Source organism: Sinohyriopsis cumingii, unplaced genomic scaffold (genome assembly GCF_028554795.1).
Source record: "Sinohyriopsis cumingii isolate HCF-2022 unplaced genomic scaffold, ASM2855479v2 utg000229l, whole genome shotgun sequence".
In the NCBI taxonomy this organism is placed as follows: domain Eukaryota; kingdom Metazoa; phylum Mollusca; class Bivalvia; order Unionida; family Unionidae; genus Sinohyriopsis; species Sinohyriopsis cumingii.
The window spans coordinates 6,342,000-6,356,472 of NW_028315879.1; the positions used below are offsets into that span (position 1 = coordinate 6,342,000).

The following is a 14,473-nucleotide window of genomic DNA, read 5'->3' on the forward strand; positions in this document are numbered from 1 at the left end:
ATGCAGTATGAGTAACACATTCTGAAACCAGGTTTATTGTGGGTTCTGGAATTCTGGTAAAGTTTTGGAACTTAATTTTTTTTTTTCTAATGGCCTTGAAAAGTAACGGAATTTTTCAAAACCTTGCAATGTTTTGGAAAAGTCATGGGATTTCTGACTGGAGTTAAAAGTATTGATAACTGCTAATTTTATACAGTGCTGAGAACCGATTAAAAGACTTGTTTAGAATGCGATTGATAAATGGTTTCATTTCATATGTTTTTTTCATTAATATATCTTTCTTTATATTAATTTACTTGACAGTGCAGGGTATTGTGGTCCTTGAATTCTGTGAAATGGCCCTGAAAACATTTTTAAAAATCGAGTAATTTGTTTTTCTTAAGTCTGCAGGAAACCTGTGAAACTTATTAGTATGAAGCCTTTTCTTTTTACAAACTTGATTGGAATTATTGCCAGATGTTTATTTCTTGCAGAAAGTTGGAAATTATGAACATTTAATTGAAAGGAATCGATGTAATTATTCCCCATTTTGCTTTTGTAATCTTCGAAAAATGCACCATACATTTTTGACAGCATATCTTGCATCAATTTACCTTTTTCACCTTGTAGGTGTGTAACATGGAAAATGTTGATCCCCTGGGGATCCACACTGGGGAATCTATCGTAGTTGCCCCAAGCCAGACCCTCACAAATACTGAGTACAATATACTCCGTAGCACAGCTATCAAGGTTATTCGACACCTGGGCATAGTTGGAGAATGCAACATTCAGTATGCCCTGAATCCAGAGTCACAGGAGGTAAACAACATAGTTCTTTAAAACCTACATCATTTGCTTGCATGTGCACATTTAAATTGTACTGTTGTCCACATCACATGGCTGCATTTTTAAAAACTTTATACCATTTAATTTATTATCCCAGACCCATATAGTGTAAATAACAAAGATAGGTATTGTATTGAGAGTATAGTTGTTCAAAGATTTGCTAGCTTGATATGTTAAGTTTTTTAGTAAAAGCAAGCTTCTTTATCATGTTTCACATTATGTTAGCAATATTAGCCTGCTTCCTCACAAATCCAGCCCTACTAAAAGAAAGAAAAAACATTTAATCCTTTCTATTTCAGTTTGACAAAAGGCAGTAACTCTTTCTCACAACCTTCCCTTGGCGCCGCCATGTTTCACTAGAGTTTAGCTCTGCTGCTGCACTGAGCAAACGTCGCACAGTTCAGCTTCCAATAAGCTAAACTATTTTTTAGTTCATACAGGCCCATCCAGCGTTTCTTTTGGATCTATTTTTGAGGATTCATCAATCTGCTGCAGGTTGTTTACATTATTTTACAGTTTCTGCCAAATTTGAGTGATTTTGCAGTTCACCATACTATGGCCAGGCCATGATTCAGCCAATTTTGAGACCTAATCCAGTGGGTAGTGTCCCTTAAACCGCACCATACATCCTGTTTTTTATTTTATTTTTTAAGGCTGAATCAAAGTTCGGAGACAGGCAGCTCAGGAACTATCCCTCCAATTCACTGCTACCTGTGTACAGGCATTTGGACCCACTTCTGCCACCAACAGTGTGAATGGATTTCAGCAGCTGTTGGACAGGGGATTTCCTCAAATCTACACCAGTATCGGTCCAAACCCAGTGCCAAGAGACCTCAGCTAAATCAGTATAGGAAGGAGATGGGAAGAAATGGACATTCTCTGCCATCAAACCTCTAAACCATAAGTATTGGCTTACTTTCCCTACCACCTGCAGATAGCATACCTTTCGGTGGCCAAAAGTTGCATATTTTTACTCACTTGATCTCCCTCTTCCTTCACAAGAGGTGGGTGATCCAGGTCATTTTGGAGGTGCTTAATATTTTGTTCATCTATCCGCTTTCCATTTCGTCTTCTCCCTCTTCATGAATGATTGAGAGAAGGATGCGCATTTTTAGGTCCCATCAATGAAACAATTATAACCATGGGAATCCTGCTGGAGAAATCCCAAGCAGAAATAATGGTATGTACTGATGTTAGTGCATACGTTTGGGTGCCTTCTTGTTGCCAGACGTCATTGCCATCAACAGCAGGTGGGAGCCATTGAGCAGCCACTGCACATCATTCTTGAAATGAAGGATGTCATCTTCTGGGAAGATGGACATTCAGGCAAAATGGTTCTTATTTTGTCCAGCAATATGGTAGAAGTGACCTGTCTCCTCAAATCCAGAGAGTATCAAATCACCCCACCTGCATTTTATTTTGACTTTTTCTATGTAGGTTTAACAGTCTCCGTATATTTTCCATATAAATATACAAGTACGACACATTCCCAGTAGACTTAATGTCTTGGCCAACACTCGATATAGGAGAGGTCAGGTCCTTCGCACAAAATGGTCTCTCATTTAATGTCTTCACTTGAATCTGCACACTTCAGGGATGTCCTGTAATGGACCTTTTTGCGACGAGGTGGAATCACAAGATACCATCTTCATCTCTCCACTTCATACCCAGATGTGTGGGCCATGAATGCACTGTCAGTCAGTTGGGAGGGGTTGTGAGCCTTTGCCTACCCTCCCACGGTCCTGATACCAAAAATAATCCAGAAAGAATGGGGTCAGAATTGCAACATGACTCTTATAGCCCCTCAGATGGGACAAATCTTGCATCAACACTCCTTTACCCGATCTTGTGATAGATCTGCCCAGGAAGATCTTGACCAACCCGAATCCCCTCAAGCAACCACGGTCATTGGTGTTCATCAGTGCCCAGACCCTCTTCTGCTGCACACTTGGCTGTTTTCAGGACAGCCTTGCGAGACAATATTCAACCTTTGATTGTGGAGAGAATCTAGAGCATGAAGGCCCTCCACTATAAAGGCTTATGAAGGAAAGTGCAGCGTTTGTAAGGACTTGTCAGACCAATAGCATAGTCTCTAATGCCTCAATCCAACTGGCTGCCTTTTCTCTGGCTCTTTGAGAAGAAACAGTTGGTCCCCTACCACTATCAAAATCTATTGCTCTATGATATCAGGCACATTCTGGCATCATGGGAGATATGACATCGGGCATGATATATAAAAAAACATTCAAATCTTTTAGCCAATTTTTGATATCATTCGATCAAAATCCCTCACCCTGTTTCCAAACTGGAACCTGTCTAGGGTTTTAATATGGCTCAATTAAAATTAATTTGAGCCTCAAACCCATACTTTGTTAAAGTTTCTATCATACAAGATGTGTTTCTTGATAGCTTTAGCTTCCGCATGCAGGGTAAGCTACATACCCTTTCGGTCAACTTGAACTATCTTCAGTTCAGCATACTCTCAAAGTCACCTCATGAAGATTACCGCTCACAATACCCATTTCTGTTGAGCCTGGCATTCAATCTTAATGTTTTGCTCCAGGTTATAATAGAAGCTGTTGGCTGGCATGCAGAGTCAGCCTTCTTGAGTTTCTATCTCAGATTTAGCATCAAAAGAGGCAAATCTTGGATCTGATAGAACCACTAATAGCAGCACAGACAGCCACCAGATTCATCCAAATCAATCAACATAGTGTTAGCTTTATTGGATTCACCAGTGAAATTTTTTAGGTAAGATTTCAATTTCATCTTCATAACCATAGATAAGTCACAAGTCAAGTGATCCCAGGCATTGTTGCTTATGTATTTAGGAGATTGGGTTATTTTTCACATGGGGAAACCAGCTATTTTTCCCTAGAAGGATACCTGAGGTACAGGTTAGATATTCATCATCCCCTCCTATTATTTATTCTCCTAACGTAATGTGGTTGGGGAATGTATTCGAAGGAGAAAGCAAATTTTTGAGTAAATTGATTCTCTAAGAATACTTAGTCAATTACATTACTTAAAAACTGTCTCAAACACCCCACCATCATCCTCATTAGTTTTTCACTTAGAGAAAAACAAGCAACACCTGGCGGTGACAAGGGGATATAATGGGCAAGAGTTACTACCCTTTATCAATTTTAAATAGTCAAGATAAGACGATCTTTGTCTTTTAGTTGGGCTGGATTCGTGAGGTAGCAGGCTGATATTCCTAATGTCATTGGGTAAGTATTCTCAGAGAAATATTGACTTTCAAATTTGCTTTCTGCAGGTATATTGTAGCATCTTTCATTAGATTTGATATAGATTTGAAATACTTGACAGGTAGAACTCTTTCCATTGCTCAGCCTTGAATAATTATTTTATTTGAGGGGTTGTCTTGAAAACTTGGAATTTTTCAAAATTATATTTTGTTATTCAGTAATTGTATTTGTTGAAAAATCTCCTTGAAATGTTCCCAACACTTTTGAATGTGTTTTGGGAAATACATACTCTTAAAATTAAGCATAACATACCACTTTTTAAATTCAGTTATTTTATTGTACATGTTTTTCGAAAATTATAAATAAAATGGGATCAGACTGGTTGGATCAGTGGTATGATATTGGAAGTTACCAAATGGAGTAGTATCCCTCAACTGTATTGGTGTGCTAATCATTTGAGCATATCCTGACCACCTGGTATGGCCTTTGTTATTCATCCATCCTTCAACACTTGTTTGTGAACACTCGTGATGTTTCATTTCTAAGCAGATTTCGGTTAGATTTTGGCGTATAAGCCTTTATCAGTAGGACATCAGATGAATTCAGTTACGAGTAACATCCATACATATTTATGAGAGGCGATCTTGCATCAGATTGGTTGAGCTTATGAACATTACAGATGCCATTTTTCTAATAGGATTTTGATTAGGTATGCAGGCTTTTTGTTGTTGTTATGGGTTTAATGCCATTTTTCAGCACAAGATAGGCTGTACATGTCAGCCAGTATAACTGGTGGAGGAAGAACACAGGAAAACCCTGGAAAGAACTACCAACTAACATGAAGCTGCTGGCAAGCTTTTTCATGTACCTGCATTGGCCCGAGACTCGAAATCCAAATATGTAGGCTTGTATTATTGAGATCTTGAGTTTGATTGCAAGTAAAAGCCATTAATGAGGTCATGTGGAATATGATTTGCTGAGCTTGATAAGTCTTGAGGCAATATTTCTGATCCGATTTTGAACAGATACAGTATACAAGATTATATCAAGATCTTGGATGAGTTTGATTTTGATATGCATATTAATGAGGTGATCTTGCATCCAATTGTCTGAGTATGATAACTCTACAGACCATATTTTTTATCAGATTTGGTATGTAAGCTTAAATGCTCAAAACCCTAGATAAGTTCTGAGTGACATCCACTCAGTGAGGATTATGATGCATCTAATTGACATAGATCTTGAATACTCTGGAGGTCATATTTCTAATCATATTTTGGTTAGATATGAATGCTCATATCATCTGAATCTCAGACAGGTTTGGTTATGAGCTAGATCTGTGCTGATCAGATGGTGGGAATTGAATCTAGAACCTTCTGGTCAAGAGTTCAGTGCTTTAACTTTGACTTCAACATAATACTTCTCTGTGCTTGGAGAATTTGAACTAGAGATCATTAGTTTAATTGCAGGATTAAAGCACAGTTCTGTGTATACTCATGACTTCATTGTAACGATGTGTACACCATTTGTGAACATTTGTTCATTATTCAATTTTTGTGATTTGATGTCACATAAACATTTCAGTATTACTTCTGAATTTTTTTGTTGACAATGACTGAGAAAATAAGTAATTATCAAAGTTTCTATTAAATAGATGGGTCCAAACTTAAAACTTTTGAACAAACCTATGTGATAAAATTACCATACTACTCAAGTTAATTTCCACCATTTTAGAAGTGGTGCCTTTCCAAACCTTTTATGACGAACCTAATTAAGGCATGCAGTACTACCAAAATAAAGTTTTTAAATCCATAGCAAAGACTTGTCGCTGACAAATTGAATCTGGAAAGTAAATATAAAGTAAATAAATAGCTCAGTTGTAGAATTAAAGCTACAATCATCCATTAGATTTAATGGTGTTCCCATCATTTGTAAAAATGCCCTCACTATCCTGCAGTTATGATTAGAAATCATATGACAAATTTTAATATTAGAATATTTGAAACAATTTTGATAATTTAGACAAGAACATGCCATTCTTGAATTAGTTCCAGTATTGAGGCTTCATTAAAGCAAAAGAAGATGGCAACCAATCACATACTTTTGGAACAAGGTTGTGTGTTAAAAATGCTGATGCATTCACATCTTAATTTTGTATCTCTGTCAGCGTTAGCAGTGAATTATCCATTATAAAGAAAATTACAAATAAACTATTAAAAGATCCCAAATGACTGACTTAATGGATAAGTTCTGTGCAAAGAAGGGAATTCAACCACAGTATAGGGTTAAAATATCCCAAATGACTGACCTAATGGATAAATTCTGTGCAAATTAGGGAGTTCAACCACAGTAAATGGTTAACCACAGAGCCAACACTATTACTTTGGCAGTCATCACAATGTTTTTGAAGTTTTGACTCTTGGGGCTGAGGCCAAGGTGTTAAGAACAGACCCAGTACTTCATGCTGACTGACAGATTAACTCCCCATACAATGTCAGTTTAGTGCATTGACTTTAAGAATAGGACTACAATCAGTTCTAAGTTGTGAAATCGGGCCTAGTATCCAGGATCAGGGAAGAAACCAAGGAATAAGGCTGGTTAACTTCAGTGAAAGTGATTGTGTATGCATGGTGTATGAACAAGAGATGAACAGCAGCTGTGTGCTCTAAACATTTCCTTCTCCACCACAGTTTTGAAGAATATTTGAATTGCACTTGTGAGTTATGTCAACTAGCAGGTTGCAATATCAGGCTCACTTGGGCCTCTTTATTTAGTTTTTATATATATTCATGCAGTGATAAACAGGGTAACATATGGAGTAAGTATTGGTTTAAAAACATAATATTTAAAAAGTTTGAGAGTCATGAAACCTTTAAAAATCATCAAATTGCAACTTACTGGCGCTGTGCAAACCAGTGCATCTAAAGTTTTTCTTGTGCATTTGGAGCTTACGTTTGATCTTAATATAATCTTTATTTTTCTTTCAGTATTTTATCATTGAAGTCAATGCTAGACTTTCCAGAAGTTCAGCGCTTGCTAGCAAGGCTACAGGCTATCCACTTGCCTACATTGCAGCCAAGCTTGCTCTGGGTATCCCACTCCCTCATTTGAAGAACGCTGTAACCAATTCTACCACAGCATGTTTTGAGCCTAGTCTGGATTATTGTGTGGTTAAAATTCCTCGATGGGACCTAAGGAAATTTTCCAGGGTTTCAACGAAGGTATGTCAGTGATATTTGGGTCTTGGACATGGCATATTGTTTTATATACCTTGAGGTGTTTGGCTGTTGGCAAGGCATGCAATTTTTACCAGTTAAAGAACAAATTATGCTGTGAACTTTATCTGAATAATTATTTCATTCTTATTATGAATCCTCATATAGAGCTTAAATAAAAAATATGGTACTTATACAGTTATTCTGTGGACTTTATTGGTTGGTTGTCATTGAAGACTTTCTAAATGTGTCTCATATTAAATAACATGTTCATTCTGAAAGATGGTCATATTGGTAAAAAGAAAAATGTAACCATTTATGTAAGAACATCCTTTGGTATAAATCAACCCAGTCACATACTTTCAGATTGGGAGTTCCATGAAGAGTGTAGGAGAGGTGATGGCAATAGGCAGGCGATTTGAAGAAGCCTTCCAGAAGGCCATGAGGATGGTAGATGAATCTGTTGAAGGTTTTGATCCAGATCTGTATCCAGTCTCAGAACAGGTTAGATTAAGAAAGCAGTTGGAATTCAACTTATTACAGATCAATGCAGTGTGATATTTGGCCTGTAGAGGTCCGTCCATGCTTGTCATGTCAGTTCTATTTTCACAAATGTAGTATGCATTATAGTAACAGTACTAAACTTCTTGCTTTCATCAAAAGTGGCCAAATGCATCCTTGGGACCTGCTAGCATGGCTTAGTGGTTAGAGCGTACACCTTGCATGTGGGAGGTCACAGGTTTGAACCCCGGCCAAGTCATACCAAAGATTTATAAAAATGGTACTTACAGCTGCCTTGCTAGATGCTCAGCCTTAAAAGGTTAGGCTAGTGTTGGGACTGGTCTGCCTGGTGTCAGGAGGATGTGACTCGGTGGGACATCATGCTACATGTCTGTAGCATGATGCCACAGTGCTAAACATCACAATAATCTGCCACACTGCAGACATTGTAGTGATATGACTGAAAAATTGTTAAAGGTACATTAAAAATCCAAATCACACACACACACACATACTTGGGAATGATGCTTAATTATTTCTCAGCATGTTTTGGCCAGTAATGCATTGAAAGTGCTAATAAAGCTAAAAGAAAAACAATTTACTGAAAATGTTTTTAATTTTTTTTGATCAAGAGAGGCAAGTCAAATTTAGATTGATAAACCTGATAGGAGTCATCTCCCATATCTGTTCAACTGGTGGTAATAATAGAAAATGCTTCAAAAGGAGAGCACATTGATTCCTCAGAAAATGTTTAAGCTGTTAGTGTTCTTGTGACATGTAAAGAAAAGATTCAAAATATTATGCAAGATTTTTTAAACATAATTTTTATGATAAAAGAACCAGGAATAGCAGTGTGTCTGGAGTAGTGTTCTTCCATTTGATCTTATGCAAATTATAACTTAAGCCTGCTAATCCACCAGTATTTTCATTACTTTTTGTGTTGATTGCATCTGCTATTGTTGTGGATCTTGGAATTCAGTTTTTAACTCTTGACTGCCTCTATTATGAATCATTCATCCATGAAAAATTGCTTTTTGGCACTCTTGAGTGCGTGTTTCTTATCTGATTTCAGCCACACTTGAACTATGTGCTTATATTATCAGAATTACAAAGAAGTATTTTTCTGAACTTGTTACTACTGTTGTCTCCTTAATTTTTGTGTGATTTTGATAATATCTGGAACCAGTGTTGGTATCATCGAGGTCTTTGACAAGTTCAACAATGAAGATAGATGTAGACATATTAATGAGGTAATCTTGAATCAGATTGGTGGACCATGTTATCACTCTCAAATCCATTGTTCTGATCAAAGTTTGCTTGGAATATATAAGTCTATCATAGAGATCTTGCATCATATCGTTAATAAGTGAAATGCAAACATACTATTGAAATGATGCATCTTGGCTGGTATTTTATTGCTCTGGAAGCCACAGTCAAGAGTTTCATTGATTTCAATAATGATAATGATCCATGGTAAAGTCAAGAAGATTTTGGAGAAGTAAAGTTGTGAGAAAGGGCCATGTATATTCAGGAGGTGATTTTGTGTCAGATTGGTTGATGCTTAGCTTGTCAAGGAATAAACTAGAAATGTCTGGTTGACATTGATGCTTCCAACAAGTATGATGCACTTCATGGGTAAATTTCATATCTAGTGGTTGGAAAAGGGTTAAAATCGAGCACTTAGATATGCTAATGTAAAACCTAATAAATTTGGTTTCAGTCCACAATCTGAATGAGAGTGAGAGTTTAGAGGACATTTCTTGACAGGATGGAGGTACATTGGTAACAGCTGGCTCCATTTTTATATACAATTCTCTTGAATCACCCAGTCCATCTCACCCAGTCTGTCTCTCTTTAAAGGCCATGCAGTGCTTGTGGGGAGACCCTTCCTAGCCGATACTTATTCGTTATAATGTAACAAATGCTGCCTTCTACTGAAAGGCCTTGTGTCATTTTATGGACTGGTCAGTCAAGAAAGGAATGTTGATGTAAACTTTGCTTTGGTTTTTGGGCCGAGTGACTGATCTATAAGCAGTCACAAGGCTCTCAGCACCAGGACTATCATTAATTTTTCATCTCGTACCCATTATATAAATGAAATACTTTAGCTGGTATTGTGTTTCAAATTTGTATTTTTCTTTTCTTAACATGTTGGTCCCTTACAAATTAACATACTGTGAAGTTGGTATTTTTCATGGGCATCAGTTTTTATTGGCTTTGAGGTTGCATCAGATCACAAGTTGAAATTCAAAGTGTGTAATCTTCTACTGAAGCAATAATGATAATTATGTGGACTTAGTGCAGTGCCTAATCTTTTAAAGAGCCAAGTACTTTATAATATTAGATAACACATACAAAAATACACAAGGACAATATTACAAAATCATGAAATTACAAAACAAAAATATGCTGACAATAAGTAAGGAAGTAAACATTATTAAGTCTTTTAAATCTCATGTAGTTAAAATAGATGTGATTTAAGAGCACTCATCATTGTGTATAAGGTCTATGGGCAAATTGTTCTGTGTTACTGGGCCCTGGTACACAAAAGAACATCCGTACGATTTGGGACAATAAAACACCTTCCCAAATGCAGTCTCCATAAAAATGTCAAAGGTTGCAAAACCACAAATGAATTTGCATTAAATTCCATAATGTTTTTTAGGGTTAATACTGTATTATATAATTGTTGTTTTACTTACATCTAGGAAGCAACTGTATTAAAAAATACTTTACATATACTGTGAAGTTGGTATGTATATGGTACCAATTTGTAGGGATTTTGAGATTGCTGCAAACCAAAATTGAAATTTCTAATTATCTAACTAACTTCTGTTGAAACAATAGAACACCTTCCTTACATTACCCCGTCCCCATAGCACAAAAACTAGACACCTGCAACACAAAATTGGCTGACTCCCTCAACAAACCCTGCCCCACTAGGTGTTTATTTGCCATATTACTGGGATGTAAACCACCCTGTTGAATGTTTATATATTTGTTTCTAAGTTTCTTGAGAAGTGTGTCAATTACATATGAAAAAACTGGCCAAAGAATGGATTAAGGTTTCTGCTGTGTTGAACCTATGTTTAATGTTGGCCAATATATTTTTCAGTTTATTTTGCGGCATTGAAATTTTAGCTGTGACTTGTATTGTTTGATTCTTTAAAAAAAATGAGTTCTGACAGTTTAATTTGGTTGATTTCCATAGAATAAAACACATGTGCAAAAAAGTCGATTTAAATTATATGACAGCATTAACGTTTATGATTAGGAAATGTACTGTTGTTTAATAATCATTGAATTAAGATTTGTTATTTGCTGATGCCCTATTGGTATAGATACCACACTGAATTTAAATGTAGTTAATTTACTATGGAGCATAGATTCATGATTCAGTTAACACTTCTACATAATACGCTGCATAGATGTGATTAAATTAACATTTATTATTTTGTATACTGTTTATGTACAGAAACATTGAATTAATGTTTGATATTTTATATTCTGTCAGCTATAGATACATGAGTAAATTAACATTTGTTGTTAGGTAATGGAGTATTGTGTAAAGATACATGCATATCACATTTTATGTATGTTGTCTATAGGAGCTTCAGGAGCCAACAGACAAGAGGATGCTGGTGTTGGCGGCTGCCCTGAAAGCTGGTTACAGCATTGACAATCTGTACGAGTTGACAAAGATTGACCGCTGGTTCCTCTACAAGTTCAGAAATATTACCAACCACTTGACAAAACTGCAGGAACACTGTGGGAAGGTACTTGGATAAAAATAGTTATTAATTTCTGATATTTACTTTATTAAAGATCTAATGATTTTATGTACCTGATAACAATTAGTCTTGTTGAAAGAAATTTGTCTTGTCAGTGATGAGGATTGCATATAAACAGATAAGTTTGTCTCACAGCAATCTTCATGAAGAAAATGTTACCAGTATACCAACATGTTTGAAATTTCACCATCCCACCCTTGACGGCCCTTCATATGATGACCTGATCTTCAAAGTGTATATACATATTGATACTGTATCCATGGTTCCCACGCTACAAAGAAATATTGAAAAAGTCAGGAGAAATATTATGTTGATCCAAGGTGGGGGAAATTAATTTTCAGCAGGGTCTTGATGACAGAAAAAATACATAATTTAATTGTAATGGAACTGTCTGTGAGTTAAATGTATCAGTTCTTATTTGAATTTTCAGATGTTGTGCAAACTCGAGTCAGGATACAGTTACTGTATGGATCATTTAGTTGCTTGTTATAAACATATTTTGTATAGTCAGTCCAAAGCTCATCTTACCAGTTCCACTTGCTGATATGCCTAAGCAACTAACCCTTTTCTTAACTCACTAACTGTAAACATTTTAATAAACACACCAGCCACCCCTGCGAAATCACAAATTAGTTTTGTTTCAGTATTATACTGTACCATGCATGTGTCAAATGGAATTTGGAATTCTTGGTTTTGTTCAGTGTCATGTAAACATGGTGTCGATTTTTCCAGTGGATGAGCATAGCCTTTTGGTGAATGTTCCCACAGATAGAAAGGGAACTATATAACGATGGTTCCCAATAAGACAACTGCCAAGCAGTTATTTCAGCAAAAAGGCATAAATTTTCAACTGAAGATGACATGCAGCAGGTCTGTAGACATGAAAGAGAAAAAATGTTGGGTTTCGATGTTGTCTTAATATATTTGTCATCTCTGAAGATATAAATTATAACTAAAAATGTTGACATTTACCGAATGATTTTCTTACAGATTTAAATCCTTGTATTAGAACGAAATATTGAATCTTGTCCCTATTTTGAATATTTATATTGGCCCTATAACAATAGCATATGACTACATATTCTGACAGCACCTTTAAGCTTAAAGAACTTCATCCATATTCGAGTCATAATCTGCATCAACTTGGAAAGTCTGATTTCTAGAAACTATGTTCCACTGAAATATATTAAAGATGTTGTTTGCATGCACAATTAAATTATAATACCAAATTTATATTATTAAACAGTTCAGTAGCAGACTCACCATTGGTGAACTGCTTCTAAGATAAATTATTCTAAACATACTGACTGAAAGAAAAATGTCACTTGCATTGGGTTAAAGTGGATAGTGGTGGTCCCATTTTGCCGTCATCTGACACTGTTTGGAAAAGTTTTGTGCAGAGCACCTTTCAGCACAGCAGTTGACATTTAATTTTTGTGGAAGTGAGTTGGGTCACAAAGATGCATGCTGCTCTGACATGTGTGAAAATTTGCATGGTGGATTTTGAATTGAAGAAGCCATATAAACCTTTTTATTCCAGTTTGTGACAGTAATGAAAACTGAATTTAATTGCCCCAGAAATTGAGAGGTATTACATTGGAATTGGGGAGAACCACCTGTGATATATTGGCTTTCAGCATTGGGTGAATTGTTGAAGAAAAGTTTGTCAACACGTTATAGGATTTTTAGAACTGCCCCAAAGAGCTAGAGGGGATAGATGAGAATTCAAGAAATCTATTCTTATTATCATCAGTACTTGGTCATGCAAGATGGCCGCTATCGCTTAACCGGCTTGAAGCAGCTGTTCCATTTTTTATTGCCATTTTCATGATATTTGTGCTTGTTGCCTGTTTTCATCTACGTTATTGTGTTCATTATGTATTGGCTGTTCAATTCGTATGTGTTTCTTCATCCCCTTGTTTTGGAAATGAGAACACGTAGACTTTTTCTCAACTGTCTTGCTCCACTGTTTTTGAACAAATCGCCATCACGTGATACTTGCCAGTCAGTCCGTTTATGCTACATTGGACCCTCATTAATTGCTTTATATGATCACTCCTTGGCTTTCCACACTATATTGTGCTCTAGACTAAACGAACTGGGACTACATTCATCATTACCTAAATGTAAACAGAAGCAAAAAAAAGAAATGTTTCAATGCTGGCTGGCATAGAACAGGAAGAATTCCAGTTATCTCCTTTTATCGGTTCAACAATTTAAAAAAATTTCGACCGTTAATTTAGATAACCTAATTCAAATCCCTATTAATTTGTCAACCTTTGTGTCAACTATCCCGGAGATACCTCTGTGTATTGCATTATTCAATGCCCAGTCAGTAGGACCACAGGAAAAGCACACAGAAATAGTTAATTTTATCAACGACCAGAATATTGACATTTTTTTCCTGACAGAAACATGGCTAAAAACATAAGGCGATGAGCCCAAGTGTGCGGATCTAACACCCACCGATTACTCTATCAAGTCGTTCCCCCGTAATTCTTGCGGAGGTGGAAGTGGAATTGCTGTCATCACAAAATACTCCATGATATAACGTCTTTACCACACCAAAACATTCAATTTCGACCACACCTTTTGAAACTAGTCCAAACCACAATCACACTGGAGCAACGGTCAGTCCATTTTTTCTGCCTATACTGCCCTCCTCCTAGTAGAAAAAACAAGCTGACTGAATCTCTCTTTTTGGAGCAGTTTCCGAATTTCCTGGAGTATGGAAATTCGATAGGTGGCAACCTGATCATTCTTGGAGATTTCAACTTTCACTTTGACTGTCCCGGAAACCTAAACACATCATAACTTCTAGATTCCATTAATGTTTTCAACCTCAGTTAACCAACCCACCCATAAACATGGTCACATTTTAGACTGGATTCTTCATAGACCTGATGGTAACATTCTACGGTCCTCCCTGGTA

The 14,473-nt window shown here is 36.4% G+C and overlaps 1 protein-coding gene across 3 annotated transcripts in view; it reads left to right on the plus strand.

The window, feature by feature from the left end:
* Window positions 1–14,473, plus strand: part of LOC149774485 (multifunctional protein CAD-like) — a 163,181-nt gene that overhangs the window by 35,633 nt on the left and 113,075 nt on the right. For all 3 annotated transcript variants that reach the window (XM_089945160.1, XM_089945159.1, XM_089945161.1), the window contains exons 14-17: window positions 610–798; window positions 7,022–7,255; window positions 7,616–7,753; window positions 11,359–11,526. In XM_089945160.1, coding sequence (XP_089801286.1) covers window positions 610–798; window positions 7,022–7,255; window positions 7,616–7,753; window positions 11,359–11,526 — 729 coding nt within the window. The remainder of the gene's footprint in view (window positions 1–609; window positions 799–7,021; window positions 7,256–7,615; window positions 7,754–11,358; window positions 11,527–14,473) is intronic.